Here is a 26,012-nt window from a genome sequence, read left to right as displayed (position 1 = left end):
ACATGGGTCCATTTCTTACATGAGAAAGTATGACGGACACATCTAGAATGTCCTACAGGGCAGAACAGCCAGTAGTTCTGGTTCTATGGATGCTTGCCTTCCCCACTGGATACTTACACTGGTGTTCTAGTTATGGCTGCCCAAATAGCTAGACTATGGACAGAGAGCTCTGGCTCTGCATGGGGAAGGACGCTGGTCACTTTTTGTCACAGTCTCTTGCTGGAAATGAACAAACTGACATCCTGGCTCTTCATTCTGGGCTCTAAAGGGACAGCTCTGCTCTTGGTACCTCAACAAAAGTTGAGCTCTAAGATCTAAGATTAGCCCCTAGGGAGTGTCTCTACCTTCTGGTGTGGGCAAGCTCAGCCCTGCCTCTTCTCATTTGCCATTCAGCTCCTTCCTACATCCCTGACTCCAGGAGCTGCCCAGAGACTCAGGGTGGCACACACCTAAAACAAGACCTTCAGAGACAAGGCTCATTAAAACCTCATGGGGGCAGTTTGTTCCCACGTAAGGCCCAGATTCCTGACTCTGGTCCTGGGTAAGGTCCATTCAGCCTATCTCTCTATGGGGCAAAGGTGGGTAGGGTTATTGTTGGAACCACAATGATGCCCATGTAAGGGATCTGTGGGAGTGTTTGCAGTCATCTCTGTGAAACACCACGAGGATCCATCCTCATGGATATGGAAAACACTTCCAAAGCATGGTAGCATGCTCTTTATTCCCATGGAGAAGAGACCTCAGGCTCATCTAGATTCTCTCTGGGGTCCCATGATGGTGCCATGGCATCTAAGGCTCTCCTTTCTAGTCATACTAGCTGCAGCACCAAGCTCAGAGTCCAGCCTCTCTACTCTGATGCTACCCCTGGGTGTTTGTGAAGAACTTGCCTCCTCCCTAAGCTCTGTCTCTGAGCTTCATACATGTCTGCCTCTGTTCCCTTCTGTGGCCCCAGAAAAGGGGAAGACACTGCTGAGGAGAGAGATGAAAGTGAGGTCTTCTGCAGTCACATCTGTAACACTTTTTATTTAAGACAATTAAGAAGTCTGCCACCTTCACCAAACACTTGTTAATAGGCCGGGCGGTGGTGGCGCACGCCTTTAACCCCAGCACTCGAGAGGCAGAGCCAGGCGGATCTCTGTGAGTTTGAGGTCAGCCTAGTCTACAGAGCAAGATCCAGGACAGGCACCAAAACTATACAGAGAAACCCTGTCTCAAAAAAACAAAACCAAAACAACAACAACAAAAAGAAATCCACATATTGGGGGGTTGGGAATTTAGCAAAGTGGTAGAGCGCTTGCCTAGCAAGCACAAGGCCTTGGGTTTGGTCCTCAGCTCGGGGGCGGGGGGGGAACCAACAAAAAATGCCTATTAATGCTCTTTATGATGCTACAACACCTTGTAGACTATGCACAGCGGAGCAAAACACAAGGCTACCATGTTGGGGATGGGGAGACACCTGGTTAAGGGTAACTGCTGAATAGCTCTGGGTATCCCCTCAGGCATAGCAGCCTCCTCACCAGCTCTGGGGGAGCCTCCATCTCACATGGAAAGAGCCATACCTTGACTACTCACAATGGTTCCTCTTCCTGGCACTATTGTTCTGGGTTTTCCCAAGGTCTCTGCTCTCTAGGTTTCTGACTGACGTCACATACATCATCACCTCTCACTCCCTCCCCCAGGCCTGCCCGCCCGCTTTCTCTTCCCTCCTCCTTTCCCATTCCTTCCCATCCCACATTTTGCCCTTTGCTCTTTTCTCCCTCTGTGCATCTGACTTCACAGGCCCTAGCATGTATCATATCCATTCTGTGAGGCTCACCTCACCGTTTCTGGGTCCTCACATCTGTGTTGAGCTGCCACAGACCGAGTTCTGGATGGCAAGCTGTATTTCCCAGACTCAGGTCATCAGTTAAGACCCAGTAAATATGTGCAAACTTGACCTTTCTTTAAAGCCATGGTGTCCAGCCTTTGACACTGAAATGGGACCTATAAATGTGTTGTGCTGCATTCATAACTATCCTGGGATACATTCGGCCCATCAACACATGTCATTTAAAGCATTAAGTTCTAATATGTGGGGAATGTTAAAATCTGGGAGCCAGAGGGGACAATCACCTTTGTGCCTCAGGAACATGGTGCCCTGGTCGTCTCTCTTCTGACAAATTTCTGGGCTCCACCCAGGTCTTCCCATTCCTCAGCCACTACCTTGGTCTTGGACAGTTACCCGTCCCTGATCTGTGGCCAGTGTCCTGTAGTTCACTTTGCAGAGTACCCAGAGAGCACACTCTGAAGCACCCATGCAAGGTCCCTCCTTGTCCTCTGTCCCCATGATCAAATGGAACCTCCCTGCCCTGTTCCAGCCTGTGGTGCCTTGAGTCTCTGGTCCCTCCCTCTGCCTGTTTGTTCTTGTCCCAGCTCTTCATAGCCCACCCCAGCTTCCCAGGAAAGCCCTTTGGCTCACCTGCCTCCCTTTGTCTCGCTAACCGGAACTTGCCCTTTAGAGTTCAGATGGGAGGCTCCTTCTGGTGCACTGAATGTCGTCCTCATATGTCCTCACATGATGTGTGTTCCTATGCCTCATTTACGTCCCGTGTCTGCTAATCATTGGGCAAGACCCCCATGCCCCACTGTCTCCCAGTATCCACCCAGCAACGGGGCCGGGCACACAGCCAGCAGTCAGCCTTTGGCTCATAACTGGGTGAGTGCATGGAGTGCTCCCTGGCTGTGCTCCTAGCCCTAAGGGGTCCTCAGCCCTGGTACTCACTGCCCCTCTCAGCACAGTGTGCCCTGATGCAGGGGCATGTCTACTAGTGGCTTTTCATCCTGCTGCAAAGTGTCAGCATGACGAGAGATGAGGGGAAAGACATCATGTTTCAACTCCTTGGTGAAAAATAAACCCATAAATCAGGTAGGGTAGGAAGAAGTCGTTTTTCAAGCATAAGTCCTTAGAAAACTGGTTACATTTTGTCATATGACAAATGGCACACCACTCTGCTATACACTGTTGTGAGTTTAACTCCTAAGAGGCAAAGATACAGTCTAATACTAGAGCAACTTTGCCAACCTGTAGGAGGCTGGCTCGGATTACAAGAGTGTGCAGGGCTTGGAGACAGGTAAGGAATTCAACCGTGACTGTACTATGAATGTCTACCTGTGGGAAGGTTTTAGTTCCTAAGGTGTGGGTCCCCATTTTTCACAGCCTCTCTCTCTCTCTCCCTCCCCCATCTTTCTATTGAGACAGGGTCTCTCTATTTAGCCTTGACTGTCCTGGATCTTGCTCTGTAGACCAGACTGGCCTTGAACTCACAGAGATCTGCCTGCCTCTGCCTCTCGAGGGCTGGGATTAAAGGCGTGCGCCACCACACCCAGCTCATTCCAGTATTTCTGAGTGGTCTAAAGGGAAGGAGACAAAATCAACCAGGAATAGCGGATGTCTCAACAGCGCGGACATTGCCCCTGGTTAGGATGGCTCCGTTTATCCTGAAAGAGGACAGAGGGCAGCTGTACACTCTGCACTGGTCTTTGTGTCCCACTCTTGCATGCAGACTTAATCCAAGTCACTGACACCAGGTTCTGCCCACTCCAGGGGCCCTGGGGAGAGGTACTGGGACCAGCCCTCCCCCCTCAAGAAGTTGTGTGCTGTGCATCTGTGTTTGGGTTGAAAGGGAAAAGGAAGAAAGGGGGGAGGGGAGAGAGTGAACCTAAGAGATATTTTTAAACTTTTTTTTGTTTACATTTGTTGTTCTATTTGTGGTGGAGGGTGTGTTCATGCCACAGTGTGTGTTTGGAAGGCAGTCTGTCCCTGCTCCCCTCAGGAAAGAGTGTAGATCAGACTCAGAGCAGGACTCTGAAAGTGGATATCTCAGCAAGGCCCAAGCCTAGCATCAGGGGCTCTTGTGGGTCCCTTTGGCAATTAGTCAGTGAGGATGAGTATGAGCCCGGGGCTGCAGGCAGAGACAGAAGGACAAGGAGTCACACTCGCTCACCAGCCTTTCAGAGGTCTGAAGGACTCCAGGAGAAGCCAGCGTCTACTACAGCCCAGCCCGCCCTGTGCCAGCCATAAATACACACAACTTGCTAGCTCATCCATCCCGCAGGATGATCGTGAAGTTGACAGCAGTGTCTTAAATTCCATTCCACGCCTGGCATGGACAAAGGGCACACAGAGAACTACCTCTGAAGGAAATGGCCGCACGTAAACCCAGGCTGGCAGTCCAAGAGCAGAGACTTTGCTGCACTACAAACTGTTTCTCCGGAGTCACTGCACATCTTCATCTGGAAAGGACAATAATTACATCCCCACAGGTCTGGAATGGGATTTTAAAATAAACATTCGTCCTCTCCTCAAAATAGACTCTTTCCGGTTCACTTAGTTCTTTATTTCAGATACTTCCAACCTTTTAGAAAATAAAACTTAGCCCAGTCCAACAAGCCCAACTGTTTCCATGGCTTTTCTTTATTTAAACATATAGGTATGTATTAAGCTTTCAAAATGAAAGCATGCACGCAATTGCTCATTATCGACGTGCCCACCATTTCATAGCTCAACATTGCCAGAGTCTAACAACAGCTGTGGGGTTTATGAAATATTGGATGGCTACAACCCAACAGAGCACAGCTGGATCCACAATGCCTTAGAAGAAATTTCAAGGCTGGCAAGGTATATGCCTTTTTAAAAAAGTGTGTGTGTGTGTGTGTGTGTGTGTGTGTGTGTGTGTATGTGTGTGTGTGTGTGTGTGTGTGTGTGTGTGTGTGTGTACACGCACACAGGAACTCAATTATTTTGCTAAATGGACACAGTATCAAACTGCCTCTAATTCACCTCTCTTTTCCCATCGACTAGTGCAGCTCCTAAACACACTAGAGCAGCATCTTTGTGTGGTGGAAGTAGGTTAATGCAGAGAGTCACAACTGGCCAGAGTGCAGAGAACAAGAGACTGTGGCATGCTCAGACATAAAATGAGACCGCTGGATCACAACCTCTATCCCCAAGGTTCAATGGTCATGAATAGTGAGGATCAGGAGAGGGAGTGGAGAGATCGTAAGAGCCAGGGGTGGGAAGACTCCTGTGAAACGGTGTCCTTGGGACATGACAGGACCCTTGAAGTCCTGAATCCACAGCAGCTGTGGTTGTCCACACAGGATCAAGTCAGTGAGCCTTCATGCATGATGTAGGAGGGGCACCTGAGCTCCCACCCCGATGAGTCGATAATGACGGTTGCTATCTGCTAGGGGAAGGCGTCTTCCGCAGGGCTGTGGCCCCTTGTAGTCTGAACATGCTATGGTGGGTGAGCCCACACCCACGTGTATGCATGCAACGCTAATTAGAATCAGTGGGCTATAAAAAAGAAGGCGTGAAGTTGGGAGGTGCTGGGGAGAAGGGGGAGTGCATAAAATCAAAATATATCGTATACGTGCTTGAAATTCTTGAGGGATAAATATTGTGTTAGTAAAAATTGGAAGTCTGAATGGAACGACTTCCCTTTGTGCCTTTCCTATGGTTGTTTTCTACATATGTTACAATGTATCACTGAAGACTGTCACTCAAGAGTGGACGAAAAGCTTTCTTTGTGGTTGATTTTTTTGTTTTTGTTTTTGGATGGGTCATCAGATGATGTGGCTGGTACATCATCTGCTTTTAAAAATTTATGAAGCCTAATGTGATTAATTTCTGTTCATGCTTTACAAGCATTTGAGGATGGCAAGGACATTCCATAGAAATATATTCAACATATCTATCACCTTTTATTAATAGCCTTGGTTTTCTTATATTTTGTTGTTGACCCAAATGATGAAAATAAAAGGGGTATGTTATTTTTCCACTACTGTCATGTTTACACTGAAATATACTTAAAATTTCTAATAATGTTTACTTCCTATTTTTTTTTTTTTTTCTAGACAGGGTTTCTCTGTGTGGTTTTGGTGCCTGTCCTGGATCTCACTCTGTAGACCAGGCTGGCCTCGAACTCACAGAGATCTGCCTGGCTCTGTGCTGGCATTAAAGGCGTGCGCCCCCACCACCACTCAGCTCCTTCCTATATTTTATACAGTGTTATTTGGTTTATGCATGTTGGTGACAATTTTCAGTGATACTCTTTGATCTGTGGAGTATGAGAGACAAAATGCATTCTGCCTTGAGCTCTGGGTGCCCGCTCTTAAATATTGCCTCTGGGGACTAATTTTACTCTGAGGCATCTAGGGTACCACAGTGCCTGACATACACATGTTCAGGAAATGTCAGTGAAATGCAAAAATATTTCTGGAAACATGGAGGCACAAGGTAAAGCTCCACTTGCTTGGGTTCCAAGGAGGAAAGAAATGTCATCTCCCTCCATTTCCCTTGCATGATACGATTTCCATCAGAATTATTAGCTCCCTTCTCAGACCCAAATATCTAAGAAGTACTGCAGAACACCAGCCTGTATTGAAAGGCAGCCACTAAGCCAAGTCTCTGCCATGCCAAACCTTGGGAACTACTGTGGTGATATATTGTACACCTCAGTAAAGCTTACCTGGGGATCAGAGGACAGAGCCAGCCACTATATTAGACATAGAGGTCAGGCAGTGGTGGCACACACCCTTAATTCTATCACTCGGGAGGCAGAGATCTGTCTGGATCTCTGTGAGTTCAAGGCCACACTGGACTACATGAGAGAAACAGAACCAGGCAGTAGTTGACACACACCTTTAACCCCAGGAAGTGACATGGCAGGACACAGAAAGGTATATAAGGCATGAGGCAACAGGAACTTGCTCTCTCCAGGCTGGGGATTTTGTAGAGGTAAGACCCAGTGGCTGGCTGTTCTGCTTCTCTTATCTTTCAGCTTTCACCCAATATCTTCTGGCTTTGGGTTTTTATTTATTTATTTTTATTTTTTTTATTGTTTTACTATAAGACCTTTTAAGATGCATGTTACAGCCTGCAGTAAAGCAACACCTGGGATCTAATGGTGGCGGTGGTCAGCACACCGCCAGAGTGTCCACCCCACACGAGGAGATCCACAGTCCGAGCTGATGCCACCGAGGAAGGGACTAGAGCAATGAGAGGGGACAACGTGGGACAGAAGGAGGCCAGGGTCAAGTGTGGCCAAGGGCCAGGAGAGGAGCATACGCAGAAAGGGGAGGGAATGAGGTGGGCTTCGAAAGGACTTTAACAAGGGTGGGAAAGCACTACTCCAATGGCACCCCGGGAGACAGAGTCCCCACAGAGGGCTTCTGGGAATGGTCATCAGGCTGACCAGGAATGACAAAGGGAACAGAAACAATGGACCAGGGCTTGCCTTGCTTGAAGGAGGCTCGCACTGCCTGGTGTTCCCAGGGCCTGGCATGGCCCAGGGCTTTTTCTTTACCTCTTTTGTCCTCTGGACCCCTGTAGTTGTGACACTGTGGCTACAGAGAAGGTCCCTTAGCCCAGAGAACAGCGGGTCAAGGACCCAGGCAGCTCCAGAGGGCCATTCTTAGCTTGTAGCTAAGATCCCTCCACCTAGGCAAAGTTAGACTCCCTTACAAATCATCTTCATGGTTAGAGAACATCTTTATTAATTTGTCCATGGCGTGTGATTAATTTCAAGGGAGCATTCCTTATTACACATTGATGTTGTGTTAAAAAAATTGAATTTTGAGTGCCGGAGAGATGGCTTAGCAGCTAAGAATACTGGTTGTTCTTCCAGAGGACAGGGATTGATTCCCAGCACCCACACGGTGGCTCAAAACCATCTGTAACTCCACTTCTGGGGGATCCAATGCTCTCTTCTGGCCTTTGTTGGTATCAGGAAGACAAGTGGGACACACGCAATACATGCAGGCCAAACATCCACACACACAAAGTAATATAAAAATTAAACATCCGATTCTAGAACAGCCCAGCAGTAACTGTGGTGAAAGCTGCTGTTTCCTCCAGCACTGATGGCCCAGGAGAGAACAGACTTGGGTTTCCAGTCAGGGCAAGGTGGAGAGCAGGAACTCGGGGATGGAGGCTGTGCACAGTCAATTTGAGAAGACCTAATGAGCCTTGGCTTTGTTTCTCAGCCCCTCCCACCCTTCTCACCCCAATGATCTGAGAGATGTGAGCTCCTAAGAGAGCAGGGGTGGATCCAGACCCTGGATGCTAGTTGTTTTTTTAAAATCTTTTTAGATTTTTGTGCTGGGTGGCGGTGGTGCACAGCTTTAATCCCAGCACTTAGGAGGCAGAGCCAGGCAGATCTCTGTGAGTTCGAGGCCAGCCAGGTCTACAGAGTGAGATCTAGGACAGGCACCAAAACTGCACAAAGAAACCCTGTCCAAAAAAAAAAAAAAAATTGTGGGGCTGGTAGATGGTTCAGTGGGTAAAGGTATTTGATGCAAAGCCTGATGATCTGTCAACCCCTGTGACACAAATGGATGGGGGACAGATTCCTGCAAGGTGTCCTATGACGTCCACACATATACATGCACCCCGAGCTCTTCCCAACACAAATAAATGCAAAAAAAAAGCACTGCCTCTGCCTGCCAGGATGAACTGTGCGCGTGCGTGCGTGCGTGCGTGCGTGCGTGCGTGCGTGCGTGGTGTATATACATCTTTGTTGGATATATGCATTGGTGTATTCATAGCTGTAGAGGCCATAAGTCAACATCAGTTATCTGACTCAACTACTCACTATCTCGTTTTCTGAGACAGTTCGCTCACTGAACCTGGGACTCACCAATTTAGTTAGGTCGGCTGGCCATTGAGCTCCAGGATCTGCCTGTCTCTGCCTCCCCAGCACTGGGGTTACAGACCGGGGTTAGGCTTTGTACACGGATGCTGGGGATCTGAACTCGGGTTCTCATGCTTGTGGGCCAAACACATCACTGGCTGAGCCGTCTCCTCAGGCACCGAATCTTGTTTAAATAAGATGCCCGGGAGCAGCACTACTCAGTTGGGGTGGGAATGTTGGTGGCGACCCCTTTGTGTATGCCACCTCTGAACAGGGTGCTCTAGCGGGCACGCACGGCCCCACTTAATCCTTAGACGAAATTTATAAGCTATATTAGGCTCGCCTTGTTTTATACAGCTTCCAGGGTTTTTCAGTGACAAGAGCAGGGCATAGCGCTGGGTCTCTCTGTGTTGAAGGCCAGGTTCCCGCCATTAGGTTCCGTCTACTGTTTCTATGGTCACATCAGTGTTCAGCCTTCAAGAAAGCGCTTCCCCCAGCCCTCCACTAAGACTGAAAAGCTCTTACGATTTGGCTCTCCTTTAAAATGTATTTAACAGAGAAAAAGAATTTCCCATTAACCCGGAAATCTGCATTTTCACCCTTTCCTCTACTAATGCAAGATGGCAATTATCCACTGTGTCTGGGAAGTAATGACCCAGAGCCATTCCTTACAAGGGGAGGGGAGACTCCATTCTAACCTGGGCTTCCAACACACGCTGTCTTTTTTATTTGCTGTAAAAAAGCAGAACTGTTTCGGGAAAAATCTTCTATCTAAAAATACACTAGCAGCAACCTTGCAATTACACTCCTCTGTGGGAGACTTCTGCCTTCCCTTCTATTTCCCGAATCAGAGGTCTGGTCTGCGGCCTGATCACCGGTCATGCCAAAGGCTGGTATTGCACAACTAACTGGAAAAACCCAAGCTATGTAGGCTTGGATAACATTGTGTGTGTGTGTGTGTGTGTGTGTGTGTGTGTGTGTGTGTGTGTGTGCAGTGCAATCAACAGCTTTATTTTAAATCATCTGCACATTCTTCACCTCTCCTACCCTCCACAGAGAGGGACTCGGCTAAGGTCAGCCCCAGGACTGTCGACACTTTGCATCAGCACTGTGCCCGCAGGCTGGGCTTCCTCTTCCTGACCCCATCCCAGTCCTTGCCGCTTCCTCTCTTTCCCCTTTACCTTGGGTGTCTCTGTCATGGGAGATCGCCAAGCTTGCATGTGGGCTGCTGGGCTGCTGTGGCGACCGAGTACATTTTGTGGGTTGATGGCTCTAGTTTTCACAATTGGTAGAGTCCACCAGTGAGGACACTATCTCAAACAGTTTTACTATGGTGAAAACAGGCCATCAACTGTGAAACTTCATCAACATTTTGGCAAGGGGATTCATACCCAATTTAGGAGGCGTTTTAAAAGAGATACATACGCTATGGGCAGTATGGGACCAGACTGGGAGTGACTACATGATTTGCAGGAAGTGACAAGATCCCAACAGGAATTTTCAAATCAGAACTCACTACGAGATGGAAAAGGCTTTCTTTTAAACATGATTGCAGATCTAACCCAGAGACAGGAGACAGGATTGAGACAAACTGGTGAAGACGAGGAAGGAGGAGCCCAAAGTGTTTAGAAATGGATAAAAGCATTTTACAAATGATAAGGACATAGATGTAGATGCTTTAGGATGGTAGATAACAACTTCTTATCTGTCAAAATACAGCTTAGGATAAGCCCCCCCACCCACAGGAGACTATGAAAAACAACAGAAGTGTTGATGGGACAGGCTATTCCCTCCTGTAACAGACCCTAGGGTCAAAATGACTACCCAAGACTAGGCCTCCAAGGCTGCTCATCAACCCTACAAGATGTTCCCTGGATGACACTGAAGACGCCATGCTGTCTGGCCACAAATGTCCTCAAGGTAGGCATTGTCAAAAAGGGTACCAAGCCACACCAACTCAGTTACACAGCCTTATAGAGACCCCATGTGCCCTGCATGGAGAACAGGGTACAGATCTTTTGTCATAATTGCAGAGGGTGACATTGTATCAAGGACTTGCAACTCAAAAACAACAAGGTAGTAACAGTAGCAGTAATAGTAACAGCAGCAGCAGTAGCAGCAGTAACAGCAGCAACAGCAGAAGTAACAATAACAGCAGCAGCAGCAACACCAACAGCAGCAGTAACACAGCAGTAACAGCAGCAACAGCAGAAGTAACAATAACAACAGAAGTAACAATAACAGCAGTAACAGCAGTAGCCAACACTTCACTTCCCATAGCCTGGCACTTTCTGACTGCTCTGTGTGTTTCCTGTTTATGTCATCTTTCAAGCAGCACACTACAGGCAGGAGAAAACGGAGGCACATTTTAAGTAGCTTGCCTAAGTCACACAGGGAGCATTTGGAGACTGGTCACCCTGTGCCGCATCCCTGGCTCCTAAGCCCAGGCTCCGTACTACATGGGTTGGGAAGAAGACAAGTCTAAGCTTCTCCACAGGGGATCACAAGCCAACCGAAATTTAAGTTAATAAGAACCAAGACAAATACAGACAGTATCAAACTTCAGATTATTAAAGTCAGGATAAAGCGACTTTAAGATTAATAAGATTTCTTGGTGCAGCGGGAGTTACATTGTAAAATTTAATTTTTCTCAGGAAGAATTAAGACTACAAATTCTGAGACTGAAGGAGAATGTTGGAAATCAATGATGTGTTACCAAGGGAGACACTGTCCTGAGGGTGCCCGTCGATCCTTCCAGGTGTGAGGGGGCAAGGCCTCCACCCTCACTTCTGTGGAGGCCGGCTACAGGAACGGGGAACTGCAGTCTTGCACAGTGAGACCCAGCTTTACCCTGTCTTTATCATGACCCTCTTCTCTTAGGAGCTATGCCTAGGATGGAAGACGGCCTATACCTATGATGACCAGCTTTAAGTCTAAAGGGACAGGAAGCCTAGCCAGGAACCCTAGGGTCTGGGACCCAGGTCAGTTGTAGAAGCCAGTGTTGGGTCAGTAGCAGGGCTAATTACAACCAGGGACCTCTGAGCTGGTACCTTCCCTCTACACCCTCCCTCACCCCCCAACTCCCAACCCCTCCTTTCCTCCCCTCACCCCCACCCCCTGCTTCTGAGCTCTAGCCCAATATGGAAGTTGGCTGTTTCTCTCTCCTTCCCTCCTTCAGATCCAAGGCCTCCCTCATCCCCAAAAGACGTTTCTGAGCATCGGGAGAGGGAGGTGCGGAAAGCATATGCTTTATGTGTGTGGCCAGCTGTCAGGCAATGGAGGGACCCGGGGCTGCAACGGCTTTATTTCAAGTATCTGCTCATCTGGCATCTAGGAGGAGCAAAGGTCCATCCATGTGTTGGGAAAGACGGTCCAGGGCTTGGCAAGATAAAATAAAACTTAGGTGGAAGAGAGTGGTGAGTGCAGGCGTGGTGAGTGTGTTCAGTGGAGGCGGACAGATGGACAGACGCACTGGCACAGTAGCCACCGCGAAGCCTTTCAGCACGGAACTAGCAAGGAACCCTAGCTACTCGCGCCGCCTCGTCTGGGTCCGACTCACCTACGCAGTTATCACACAGGCTGCAGTGGGAGGCTCGAGGCGGGCGGAAAATCTTGCAGGTAAAACAGTACTTTAGTTTCACAGTCTGGCCATTGATGATGACTTCTTTGGTTCTGGGAGGTGGGCGGTACCCCCCTGAACTGGTGCCGTTGGCGATATCTGTGGAAAGAAGGAAAAACAGCACATACCTTCAGCACACCATTTCAGCTCGGTGGTCCCTGTCGCCCGATTCGGGGACCAGGCCTAGTTGTAGCCGACATTCCTAGGGCAGCAGCCACACTTTACTGTCCTGCGTCGTCACGGGCAACTGCTGTTTAGTGGACGCTCTGGCTGAACCTGTTCATGCGGGCCAGAGACCATATGATGGGGCTCTTGTCAAAGGCCTGAGAGGGTATGTGTGGTCCAGCCTAGTAGAGGGATGCTCTCCATGGGTCATCCCCACCTCACTCCTCTTCAGGGCATGTATAGGAAAGAGGCAATGTGGGGAGGTACCCAAATGACCGCAGAGGGGCCTCCTGATCTGGCTACCAGCTCACTAAACTTGGGTCAAGACCCTAGAGTGGAACTGGTCTTGTGACAGCAGGCCACCTTGTCCCAATTAACTCAGTGATCTTCATTCTCCCTCCGGAACTGAGCTCTTCAAGCCCAGCGGACTCATCTCCCTGCTTTGCCCATTGGCCTCAAAAGTCCCGGTGTGGGATGGACGACAAGGGGAGGAATATCCATTTAAAAAACATGTATTTTCATGAAAAATCATTAAATGCATATTTTTTTTAAAAAAAATCACTTGCATATTTTTGGCATCATTTATTATTTTTTTAGAGCCAGTTTTAAAATGTTAAAGAAAATACAAATATATCTCTTCTTCCCCTGAAAATTTTAAATTTATTTATTTGTGTGGGAGGGAGGGGAGCATACCGTGTGTGTGTGTGTGTGTGTGTGTGTGTGTGTGTGTGTGTGTATGAGTCAAGGGAATCTGTTCTTTCCTTCTACTATGTGGCTTCCAGGTTTAGAACTCAGGGTGTTGGCCTTGGGAACAAGCACCTTTACCCACAGAACTGGCCCCTAAGTCTATTTTTTTAAAGTTTCCTTTTATCTCACAGCCTGGTTCTTCTCTCTGGTGTCACGAGAGTCAGTGGGCAGCTGGTTACACCCTCCACCCCGCCCCCACATCACACCTTGCCTCTTGATTTCATACAGAGCAGGACTGAGACCCCGGCTCTAGAGGAAGGTAGGATTTCCAGCTTTATTCATGTGTTGACTCCCCACAGGTCTACTAGGCCTGCCAAGAAGAATCTGGGGCAGCCAGTTGTGTAGTGAAGATCCAGAGCCAAAGAGAGTAGCAAGGACCCTTTGAGGGCTTTTGCTAAGGACTCTGGAGTGGTTCCAGGACTCCCTGGAGCTGGTGAATTGAAGGTAGACATTCATTTTATTTCACACTCACAGCATTCTTCTGCAGATCCCCAGTGTGGTAGGTCCGGGTGTCATCATCAACACTGGCTCTCCACACAAACAATCTAGGCGAGAGTTGTCTGGAGAGTTCTGAAACGACTGATATCCTGGACTTGGCCTCAGAATTCTGATTTCACGGGGATGGGCAGAGTCAGGTATGGAGGTTTAAAAGGCTCCTCTCAGATACCCCAATCAGTAGCCAAGGCGGACAGCCAACAGTGTGGGGTCCACACAGCGTCTATCTTATACAACAGCTCATCAGAGAAAAGGGCTCTCAGCTCACCCAAAACACGGCCTAGGAATCTGCATTTTGCCCAGATCCTCCAGTGACCCCTGCGCTCAAAGCCTTAGAAGCTGGGTCCATGGTGAACACAGCTTCACTCAGATGAGGGGACATGCCGAGAAGCACACCCAGCCACCTCAGCCACCTCATGCAAGTTCAGCGATAGCGATGGTACCTGGAGGGCTAACCTTTTCTGTCCCTCACTGAGAGAAGCCACAGCCGACTAGTCATGACTCGGGGGTTCCAACTGCTGTGGGAGCCCAGCTTTCTTTCCGAGGCTGTGTGATGAAGACCCTCTGCTCTAGCCCTTTGGCTTTTGTGCTGGTAAACACCAACCCCAGTGGCAAGGAGTTCTTCAGACCTGTCACCCCCATTGAGACCTCACGGAACACGAAAGTTCAGCGGCAAGGTGCAAACGGAGAGGAAGGAGAGTCCAAGGAAGGGCATGATGGGAATCACGGGACAGTGCACCCCTTCACCTCTTCCTGGGACCAGACCTCTTGCTTGGAACCATCAGACAGCTGGGCAGCCAACTTTGGGGCCATGGGTTGCCTTGCCAACCCGGATTCTCTCTTGGTCCCCTCCCCACAACATGCTACCCTGGTGACCTCCCTATCAAGGGATGCTAAAGCCGGCAGCATCCATGGTGCATGCTGGGAAGGGGAGTCAGAGCTGGAGGACGGAAGAGGCAGAGACGGGCGTCACTGTGGCTGCCCTAAGCATCAGGTGGGAAGGGCAGACTCAAAGCGCATCAATGACCAGGGAAGGTCTCTGTGAACGCCAGCTGGGCGGGCGGCTTTGAGGTCTAAAATACTTTGGTAGTTTTTATGTCAGCTGTGACATGGACTGGATGTATTTAGTTCCTGCAAATGTGAGTTAAAAAAAAAAAAAAAAAAACTGAAAGATCAGTTACAAAGAAACTCGATCAAGTATCTGTTAATTTCATCAGAAAAGTTCTGAAGCTGAATTCCTGAGGCAAATACTGTAAAATGCAGAGATGCCAAACCGCCCCGTGCGCGCCAGCACCGTGTAAAAAGCTTAAGCCCTGCATGGCAACAGCTTGACAAAGTGAGTCTTTGTGAGCGTTCCTCACAATAGACCCTATTGATCTTATATCTCCAAAGCACTCCTTTCGGGAAGATTAAACCGTATACAAAGTGAGCTGAAAGCGAGGATTCAACAGAGAGAGTAAACTGAAGCTTAAGCAGTTAGCCCAAACCCTAAAACCCTTTGATTAGATCATTGGGGACTGAGATGTTAAAATAATAATAATAATAAAAAGTTGCAAAATTGAAGCATCAGAAGACCCAGTTCAGGACCCAAATATGCCATTAACTGATGGGAGAATCAGAAGGCCTATGAAAAGAAAAACAAAGAGCATCAATAACAAATAACAGTGGGACAGTGTTTACAAAGGGCTGATCCCGCTGCTGTACAGGCAGGTGGGACCTGGGCAGCTTAGGAGGTCTTTCCTGGCTGCCTGCTGAGTCACTGAGCCTCTGGTCTCATCTTCCTGTGCCTCTGGATTAGATTCATCGCCCCCAACAACCCTGAGGTAGCATTCTAAGTGTCCCCAGAGTCCTCAGAGCTCCCGGGCTGGTCTTCCCACAGGAGTCTTACACGGAGTCCACACTCCAGACCTTGCAGCAGCCCTGTGCTCCCCCGAGGAGCCAGCTGCTGCACATCTGGGACATGCACAGTGGTCCCAGCGCTGGGGTGGAGATGATCTCATCTTTCAGAAGTGCAGGCTTCTCTTGTGAAAACAGCTGGCAAGTAGATGTGCTTATCTGCACCCATGGGCTCTTATCCTGCTTAATTTATCTGTTTATTCAGTCCACTGAGCTCGGCTGGACTCCTACTAAGTGGCACCCTTGGCATTTGGGGCAGTGTTTGGATTGAAGCTGGTGGCTGATCACAAAGCTTGTTCCCTGTTGAGCTCATCCACATCTGCCGCCCCAGGTATGGGGCACAGAGGGTGGAGCTGAGTGCTCCGGTCTAATCCCCAATTATTCGGTGTGGGCCTTTTGTGTGTGCGTGCAACAATTGTGCTTCTGTTTCTCAGAGCTGCTCTTTGTGGCTTAAATACAGCTCTGGAGAAAGAATAATCAAGTCTACAATAGCTAATGGATAAAGAACACTAGAATCTGGGGGTAAAAACGGTGAGCGGCTTTGTAAGCTTGAAGGAATTACTACTTCCCGAGGGCATTTTACACAAGTATTCTGAAGGAAACACAAAAGCCTGAAATGGCTTTTACATTCACAAAGGCCCCTCCTCCTGATGGTTGGAGTTGCTGGCAGAGAGGTGGAAACGATAATGTATACTCGTGCCTCCATGTCTGGCGCCAACCTTGCAATCAGACCCGTGGGCAAAGAACTAAGGGGCCCTGGGGTAGGAAGGAAAGGTTGGCCATGCATGCCCAGGAAGGGGAAACCAGCACTGAAGGAGGTATCTCAGTGAAAGAGAAATCCTGGGCAAGCCAGAGGGTTCTGTAACTGTTCCTTAATAAATGCCTGCCTGTTCAAGGCCCGTCTTCGAAAGAGAAGCCATTGTTTCCTCCCAAGGGAACAGGGTGCTTACATCATGAAGGACCCATGTGATCCCATAGTGCTGATTTCTACCCCAGACTGCTATAGACTCTGCTTCCTAAAACTACAGGAGGAAAATGTCACCTTTGAAGATGTGGATAAAGATTGTCTCTCCAGCTGAAGGGTTCATCTGGAGGAGTGGCATTCCCTGGGGTGCTGAAGTTTCACAGACCATTAGCCAGCTGACAGAGCATCTGCCAGAGTGGTGGGAGCCTTTGCTAACAGGAGTTTAGTCAGCATGAAGATAGGGCATGAGGTATAAGTGACTTCATACACTATCGCTCAAGACACTACAGCGGTGTTGAGTATAGCTACTCACTGCCATAACACAGTCAAGGATTGAACGATTCTAAACACCCAACAGAGGTCCACTAGACACCCAACACTCTTCTGGGTGCTGTGGACACAGGAATGCACGTAAGTCCCCTGCCTTCGTAGCCTATACTGTAGGGAGGACAGATCAATTCAGAGAATGGGGTTTTGATAATTCAAAGACACAAACGAATCATCCTGCAGACTGGATCTCACACTTGGACGACGGTCAGGATCACTCAGGGTAGCATTGATCGTTTCTGCCCACAGGGAAATGTGAAAGTATCTGGAGACGTTTTTAGTTGTCACAAGCAGGAGGGAGCGCTCCTGGAAACTAGCGTGGAGACTAGGCTTAAACACCCCCCCAGTGCAAAGGCCAATCCTTTACAAACAACAATTTTACAGCCATATATCAACAGTATGGAGGCGGAGAAGCTTCTCCGAGTGTGGTCCATGAACCAGCAGTCTTGGCATTATGGGGAAGCTTGTTTGCAGTGACTCAGTTTGGTGCCTACCCCCCACCCGCACAAGTCACCTTATCTGGAACCTGCATTTTCAAAGATCCCCAGGATATCTGGGCACTTGTGAAAGTTTGGAAATCATTGCTGTTGGTGCCACATTCCTCCATAAGTGGGATAGACTTGCTGGTAGGCTAGATAATGTGTTCATTAAGCCTGGTAAAGTCCTCGACCTCTTCTTTTTAGGTACTGACAAATACCATGCAGAAAAAAGCTTATTTACCCGGAAACTATATAGAGGAAGGTAGGTAGGGAGAGAGAGAGAGAGAGAGAGAGAGACAGAGACAGAGACAGAGACAGAGACAGAGAGACAAGAGAGAGAGAGAGACTGACTTTATTCTCAAACATATTCATCTTGGGTGGTAGGAGCTAAGGATGGGATTTTTCTGAATGTTCTCAGCTCTCACTTACAGTTGATGAAGCCATTAACTAAGAATGAAGGTGACAGAGAGGAACCAGTGCCATTTGCAAAGATGTCAATGGTACTTGAGGAGCTGATACAATAGTTAGTTATGGAAAGTCTGTCCCAATCAAAACAGACAAAGTCTGGCTTTCAAACACTTGTTGTTTGGGATATTGTCAAAGGAAATCTTACAAATGACCTCAATGTATCCAATGCAGTTAGGCGTGAAGCGCTCGGTTGACTGAGATGGGGTCAGTGTGTTAGTCCTTTGTAACGTCTTCCTGGGGACACAGTTTGAAGAGCACCATGAAAGTCCACAGCTGTGGTTAGAATAGCAATTTCAGATGAGGATGTACTCATTACATCAACCCATTCAAGGAGAGATCTTGCACATGTCTACGAGCTGCTGTGAAGCTGGTGGGATGCCTATAGGTCTTATTTTTGGCATGCTGATAGAGTAGGAAATACCAATGTTCACAGTTAATTCTGTGACCGTAAACTGAGATAGTTCTAAAACTAGTATTGGAATCATGAGTTTCAGAAAACTGAAACACAGAATGCTATCCATGTGATTTTTTTTTTTTCAAATCTAGTGGAGAGAACAGGCCTCAGTGTGGTGTTTTAAATGAGAACGGCCCCTATAGACTCATAATGTTTCCATACTTGGTCCTCATTTGGTGGAACAGTTTGGAAATGATTAGGAAGTGTGGCCCCCTTAGAGGAGATGTGTCACTGGGAGCAGGCTTTGGGCTTCAAAAGCTCTCCACAGGGAGGCCTCACCCTCTCGGAGGAGTGGATGGGGGGGATGGGGACAGGGACTGGGCGGTTGGGATCCAGGGAGGTGAGGGGCTGGGAGAAGGGGAGGGAGGAAGAACTAGGATTGGTATGTAAAATGAAAAAAAAAAAAAACCCAAAAACCTTTTCTTTTAAATAAATAAATTAAAAAAGAAAAAAGAAAAACCCACGCCATTCCTAGTTAGCTCTGTTTCCTGGTTGTGTCTCAAGACAGAAGTTCTCAGCTACGGCTCCAGCACCATGCTGGCCTGCCTGCCTGCCGCCAAGTTCCCCGCCGCCAAGTTCCCCGGCGCCATGATAGCCATGGATTCACCCTCTGAAACTGTAAGCCCAACATACTCTTTTTTTTTTCTCTGTCAACTGCCTTGTTCGTGGTGTTTATCACCACCACAGAGTAGTGACTAAGACACTCAGGTAAGTTTGGATTCCCATTGTTCGGAGAGGTTATCATTCATGGCAAGACCTCACACCGCCTGATGCTAAGGTGTCCACAGCTATCATAGGCTTGTTTCTCTAAGGCTCCTCAGACCCCAGAGGACAACATGTATTGTACATATGCATATGCATGTAATCATTAATTAGTGTGACCGAGGATGAGGAAAGAAAAGTACTTAGTCACCACGACCCTTTTAGTTTAACTAACCAAGCTAATGCAATCCATGCTCCTAACAAATGAAAGTTAATGATAATCTTATTTTGGGGGGCACTCATTTCCAGTCGGATGCAAAGCCTTGTCCTTGAGTATAAAAGAAAGAAAAGTGCCTTTGCCCTTGCAGAGTTTAGTTCTCCTCAAATGTCAGATTTCCCTGCACACATGCACACAAAACTGCTGTGCTGTGTAAATGAAAAGTCAGTTCTGAAGGCCAAAGCTCCAAATATCTGCATGTGTTTGTACTCTGTGTGGGTAGATTCTGCACGGCCATAGATGACCGGCTCCCGTACACGGATAGCGATCAGCCCGGCTGGCTCGCCAGGGTTGGCGTTATTGTGGGACAAGCAGAAGAGAACAAAGGGAAGTGGTGGGCACTGGACACCATGCTGGGGCAGGTCATGCTTCAGGGTCACACCAAGAAAGCTGACACGCTTCTATTAAGGCTGCAGGGCCGTGGATATGAGGACATCAGTGAGGGCCTGGGTGTGAGGGCTGGCTGCCTTCTATCTCACTTGGCATGTACCATGGTAAGATTCTATCTGGAGACCCGAGGGGAAGGGATCTAAGGATGTCACAGAAGCAAGGACTGCTATTTATAAATGTTATACTTTAAAGAATGAAAGTGTCCTCTTGGGAGGTCCCACTCTTTCCTTTTTTGTCTCTCATCAATACATATTGTTTAAAATGAATAAAAATCTTCAATGGGGTGACTAGTATAAATCTCTTTCTTACACACACACACACACACACACACACACACACACACAGACTCTGTATACATATTTATATGCTCTATATACACATACTTCAAAAGCATTTTTGTTTGTTTGTTTGTTTGTTTTTTGAGACAGCATTTCTCTGTGTAACAGCCCTAGCTGTCCTGGAACTCACTCTATAGACCAGGCTGGCCTCAAACTCCACAGAGTCCTGCCTGGTCTACTACCACCCATCCCAAAGGCATTCTTATTCTATTACTAGTGTAACTAGTTAAAACCTCTAAAGAGAGGACCGCTGCATACCCAGTGGAATCCCGCTAAACCTCTAGGAATAAATACACAACGAATAGGTAGGTTCTACCCATACGAAGCAAACTATAAAACAAAACGAAGTCTTTGAGGAGATTTTGAAAAACCTGGGGAGAGCTGGGTGGTGGTGGAGCACACTTTTAAGCCCAGCATTTTGAGAGGCAGAGGCAGGTGGATCTCTGTGGGTTTGAGGCCAGCCTGGGCTGCAAAGCAAGTTCCAGGACAGCTAGAGCTATACAGAGAAACCCTGTCTTGAAAAAACAAAAGAGAACAACAAGAAACAACGACAAATCAGGAAAGCAAAGGAAGACCTGAGAAGCTGTCCAGTAGCCTGGAGCGACGCCGTGCTCTGGGTATGCCCTCTTTCCACAAATTACCTAGTGCATCCATTTCAGTGCCCATTCACACTCCATTATGATCTGAGGAAAGTGGGCAGACTTCATAAAATAATGCCACACTTCAGCTGGGGAAAAAAATGGCTGCGCATATTTGCAAAGAGAAATAATGAGGGGTAATAAGAGGCCCAGGAATAAGTGGAACAGAGAAACAAAAACCAGTGCTTACTAAAGAGACACGCATCCTCTTAAGATTTATCACCTGATAAAACATCACTCCCATCAGCAAGGAAAATACAGATAATCAGTAAATGGATTGGTGACCAACAGCTAATCCAAAGGGGAGAGAAAAAAAAAAAAAAAACTCTAAAGCCAGAGCCGAGCCTCTTGGATGTACAGCCAAGATCCAGATATAAAAAATAAAAACCTACGAACTGAAGTACAGAGTGAGGTCCTTTTAAAAATGTTCTATTGCATTTACTTCTCTATGTGTGTACGTGTGAGTGTGTGTGCACAGGCACACATGTACCGAAGTGTGTGCCTGGAGGCCCAAGGCCAACCTGAATTAGTCCTCTCCCTCCTCCATGTGGGCCCTGGAGACTGAACTCAGACCGCCAGCCTTGGCAGGAAGTACTCCAACCGCTCAGCCACCTTGCTGGCCACAGTGTTAAGCACAGACAACTTGCATAAAGAGAACGTGGATTTTTTTTTTTCATATAAAACTTAAAAAAATATATGTCAAAATCTTCTATAAAATGCAAATGATAAAATAGAAAACTGTTTTCTACATGAATCACAAAGCCCAGTGCCCTTAAGGGATTCTTACACATGTATAAGAAAGACAAATATTCTGTGAGAAAGACGGGAAAAACATGAACAGGAGACTCATACAAAGAAAGTAAGAGTAACCAGTGGGCTTTGACCAACTCACTCAAACAAGTGAGTTCCAAGGTTAATTTCTAAGTGATCAGGTTTCCTGATGCCAAGAGCAGAAATACAGACTCACAGGCTTTGGTTGAACTGTGAACTAACACCATCTTTGCCGGAACAAGGAGACTGCGTCTATCAAAACATTAAAGACAAAAACCTGAGACTAGAGAGACGGCTCGGTGATTAAGGGCACTCCCTACTCCCGCGGGGTCTTGGGTTAGGGTCTCAGCACCCATACTGTGGCTCACAACCATCTGTAACTCCAGTTACAAGGGATCCAACGCCCTCATCTGGCCTCTGTGGGCTCTACACACACGTGGTGCACATATGTACATACATGCTGGCAACACACACACACACATACACATAAAATAAAAGTAAATCTTTAGATACATAAATCACTTGGTTCAGAAAGTAGCACAATGATGTAAAGAAAATGTCATGGACATCAATTACAACACTGTCACTTACTATTAAAACTTAGGAATAACTGTGTTAACATGAGGGCAAATAAATTATGGTTTGATCGGACAGTAAACTATTATATACCCATTAAAGATGAGGTAGGATGATAAATAGCATATTAGGGGAAATCCATTTTCAAAATAGTAATATACAATGTGACCAAATATTTGTATAAAGTATGTTATTCAGAGAAAAACTAGGATGTGCCAAAATGTTAACCACAGATATCTCTGACTTAGGACTTAAAGTATTATTAGATTAAAAAATCTATTTTCATTTTATTTATGTTCTTCAAAGTTTCCGTAAACAAAATACATTGCTTTACAAAGAGTAAAAAATAATGTGTTATTTTTGAAACTGAGTTTTAATTGGAGCATAAAACATCCACAAGAGACTGAGGCTGTTTTAGTACCTGATGGTCACAAACGTAGATGGTGTGGAGTGTCTCTACTGCTCTGAGAAAATTAATCACAAGTTCAGAGATTTCATTGATCATTTCTGGAAGATGTTCTCTGCACCTTCCTAGAAGTCTGAGTGTAAGGTATTTTTCAGTCTCCTATCATTCCTGAAGCCCGGAGGAGGAGGTCACTTCACTCATGGCTGAGCCTCTCCAAGATCTTGGGGTCTCAAACTGTCTCCTAGGCACACCGTGATGTATCAGGTATGGGCCTAAGTCAGAAACCCAGGTCCTTGAACATATGTACATCAGTCCAACAGAACATTCACCTCTAAGAAATCCACTTTATAATGCTGGAACTGCATTCTTTGATGTGCCGAGACATCATGTAGACTTTGCACCAGGAGATTCTGCACCATCACCAAGGAGCACTTTCCTGAGAGTCAGGACACAGAGTCATACTGTCCAAGTTCTGTGCCCACTGAGTGACTGAACCTCACTGGCTACTAAGGCTTGTACAAGGGGAAAGACCGAGAAGGCGCTCATCTTTGGGTGTAGAGTTCTACACCAAACTTTCCTGGTATCCAATCTTCTGATGCCACCGACCATGGCTTTGCTTTGGACTTTTTGTGTGTGGCTCAATCTGGACAATACTGTGTAACCTGCCTGTGTTCTCTGTTGTGGTTTGCATGACTCTATGAGTCAAAGGCCGGGTCCCCAGGGTGCACTCTTGGGAGGTGCTGTGGCTCCTGAGGAGAGGGGAACTGCAGTCAGTCTTTAGGTCATTGAGGTCACACCCCCTGCTGTGGTTAGATGTGAAATGTCCCATGGGTCAGAACACTTGGCCCCCAGCTGGTGACACTGCACTAGTGAGTCATGGGGGTGGGACCTTGAGGTCATATAGCTCAGATCTACTTCCTGTCCACTCTCTGCTTCCCGACACAGAGGCTATGTGACTAGCTGGTTTCCTGCTGGTCTATTATGTCCTCCCCACTGAGGTGGAGTATGTCCCCTCAAACTCTAACTTAAACAGTAAGCCAGAACAAGTTCTTCTTTAGGTTGCTTCTTTTCAGGGCTTTGGACACAACAACGGGAACATGTGTGTCCCGAGGGATTGTGGGATCCAGGTAGCTCTCTCTGCACTCTGGCTTCCGGTGTGAATGTTTCATTCTGACACAGGCTCTCATGGCTGCCATCGAGGGCCTTACCCGATGCCCAGAACAATGGTCCCACCCCATCTTAAACCGGAACCTCCAGAGAGGTGAACCGAAATGAAACTTTTCTCTTAATGAATCATCTCATGCATTTAAGTATAGTGATGGAAAACTAACCGATACATCCTCACAGCTTACGTTTTTGCTTTATTCTCACAAACGGATGTGACTCAGTCGAAGGACCATGTAGGTAAGCAGCCAACACAAGCCTGTTCAGCTTAAATCCAAACCCACCTTGGGCCAATAATCTTAATTTAACACCTCCTACTAAAGTGACAGCAACAAAGGCAGCCCACTAGTCTTGTCTTGACAGCATCCTTAACTTACAAAGATGGCCCGGAGAAACTCATCAGAGGGGATCACTGCTATTTCACCCCAGTCCCCATAAACATGTTGCTGGTCCATGACGGCCTTCAATGGCACTGCTGAGTCCTCAAATGGGAAACCAGACAAAAATCAGATGTGTCTAAATGTGGTTATAAGAATGGCAGCATTGAGTTTACCTTCCAGTACTGCTGCTCATAGGTTCTCTAAGAAATAACCCTGTCCACATTGTAAAATCACAATGGAAATGCTGAAAGAATTAGAACAAATGGCTTATTGTCAAGCTCCTGTGATTAATAAGGATGCAGTGTAGATTTTGACATTTATTTAGAACCAGATTTCTCTTCATTACTTTGATGTTTCAACAACTTTCAGAAAGAGCCACTCACTTAGTAAATATTTGTCATATTGGACAGAAAGGGGGGAGAAATGGGTTTTGTAGTTCTAGTAATTAGTTTGAAATGGCTACCAGTTCCTACATACCAAAAAGCACACATAACAACAGGCTCACTGGAGACTGTGATGTCTGAAGTTGGACTGAAAGCATTTTTGCAATTTGATATGGCTACAAGCCTACAGTGGTCAGAAAGTAGAATGTGGTACCCTGTGGGAGTGGCTCACCTTGTGAGAGACCCTAACCCACATTTGCCTGGAGGGGTTGCATGGTGATCCCAGCAGCAGTTCTGGCTACCTTGGCCTCTAACCCTGCCTCAGAGACAGAACAATGGGCCAGCACAGAGCTTCCAACCAGCAACATTGAGTCCATCTGAAGCTTCTATATGTGTTTTACCTCTGAAGTGTCAAGTTTTGTCCTGTTCCTTCATGGCAAAGGCCCTAGGTCTCATGTCATAGATGGGTTGTGGGGCCCCAGGTCTCATTCTCCCACTTTCCCAGTCATCAGCAGGAAGGTCTGACTGAGCCCTCCAACTCACCCCATCCCACCCCACCATTAGACACCTGCCAACTGCCCCTCCTGGCTTTTACCTGCAGACAGCTCTTTGAGTTGAAGGACTGAAATTATTTTGTTAGAGATGTCACAAACACCTGTGTTTCTCTCTGTCTCTACAAACCTTCAGATATCCAGTTCTTGGGACTCTGGGAAGGCAATATATAGGTGTCTAGCTTTCCAGTTCTGCTGGTGGCCATGTCAGGGGAGCAGCAGGTGGCAGTTGACTTCAGAGTGTCATCCTACCAGAAGGCGAATCCCTGATAGGTGAATCTCAGATAGGCAAGGCCCCAAGACCACAGACCAGGGAATGTCTTTTACTTCTGCTGTGTCTTCACATGTCTTCTGCTGCCATCTTTCTCTGGTATCTGGCATGGTGTGAATGGGTGTGGGGAGATCCTCACTGCCTGTGATGTAGTGTGTTTATCTTATGGAAACATCCCCTTCTATTGGACATTTTAACCTGTGGATTATCATGAAGATGATTCCTTCCTAAGCTGTACTGTCTGACTGATAATAATAATGTTAGTTTATACAGAGTTTTGATGAATGAAAAATATATACAAGGAAATGTTACACAGCTAGTGCCTTCGAGTTTCACCTAAGGAGCAATATAGATTGCAGCACAAGTTAATGATTAAGAAAAACAATTGAGTCCCAGGGGCCAGGCTGGCTCAAATTCCTTTAGTCTTAATGCCAAAAAATGCAGTCACGGGTTTTGGTGTGCATCATTAGCTGAAACAAAGCCTTATAATAACTTCAGGTTAGATGAGATGTTTTGATAATAGCTTTGAGGTGAAAAACCCCAGAAGATAATCTAAAGTTTTAGAAAGGCACATAGTTGGGCAAGGAGCTCATTAAGGTCAGGGAAACAAGAACAAAGCAGCCCAATTATTACCAGCTGATGCACTTTTCTTGCTAGGATTGGTTGATGACCAAAGGTGATGATTATTTCCTTATACCTATTTCTGCCCTCAATCTCCTGACATAAAAAAACTACTGATGAGTGGGTATGCACCCTAAAGATCTAAAGTAGAGCTCCCTGATTCTTTTTCATATACAAACGTTTATGTTTGTGATTCCTTTAAGATTCCTCATAAGATTACCTTTCAAGATAAGTAATAAAGTAATTGGCCCTTTCTTT

At 47.0% G+C, this 26,012-nt stretch overlaps 1 protein-coding gene across 3 annotated transcripts in view; it reads right to left on the bottom strand.

The window, feature by feature from the left end:
* Window positions 1-26,012, bottom strand: part of Zdhhc14 (zinc finger DHHC-type palmitoyltransferase 14) — a 256,911-nt gene that overhangs the window by 54,513 nt on the left and 176,386 nt on the right. For all 3 annotated transcript variants that reach the window (XM_028888615.2, XM_028888616.2, XM_028888617.2), the window contains exon 3: window positions 12,232-12,390. In XM_028888615.2, coding sequence (XP_028744448.1) covers window positions 12,232-12,390 — 159 coding nt within the window. The remainder of the gene's footprint in view (window positions 1-12,231; window positions 12,391-26,012) is intronic.

This window comes from Peromyscus leucopus, chromosome 8a (assembly GCF_004664715.2).
Source record: "Peromyscus leucopus breed LL Stock chromosome 8a, UCI_PerLeu_2.1, whole genome shotgun sequence".
Taxonomy (NCBI): domain Eukaryota; kingdom Metazoa; phylum Chordata; class Mammalia; order Rodentia; family Cricetidae; genus Peromyscus; species Peromyscus leucopus.
Note: the sequence above shows the minus strand (reverse complement) of the source record. Positions and strands in the feature narration are given on the sequence as shown.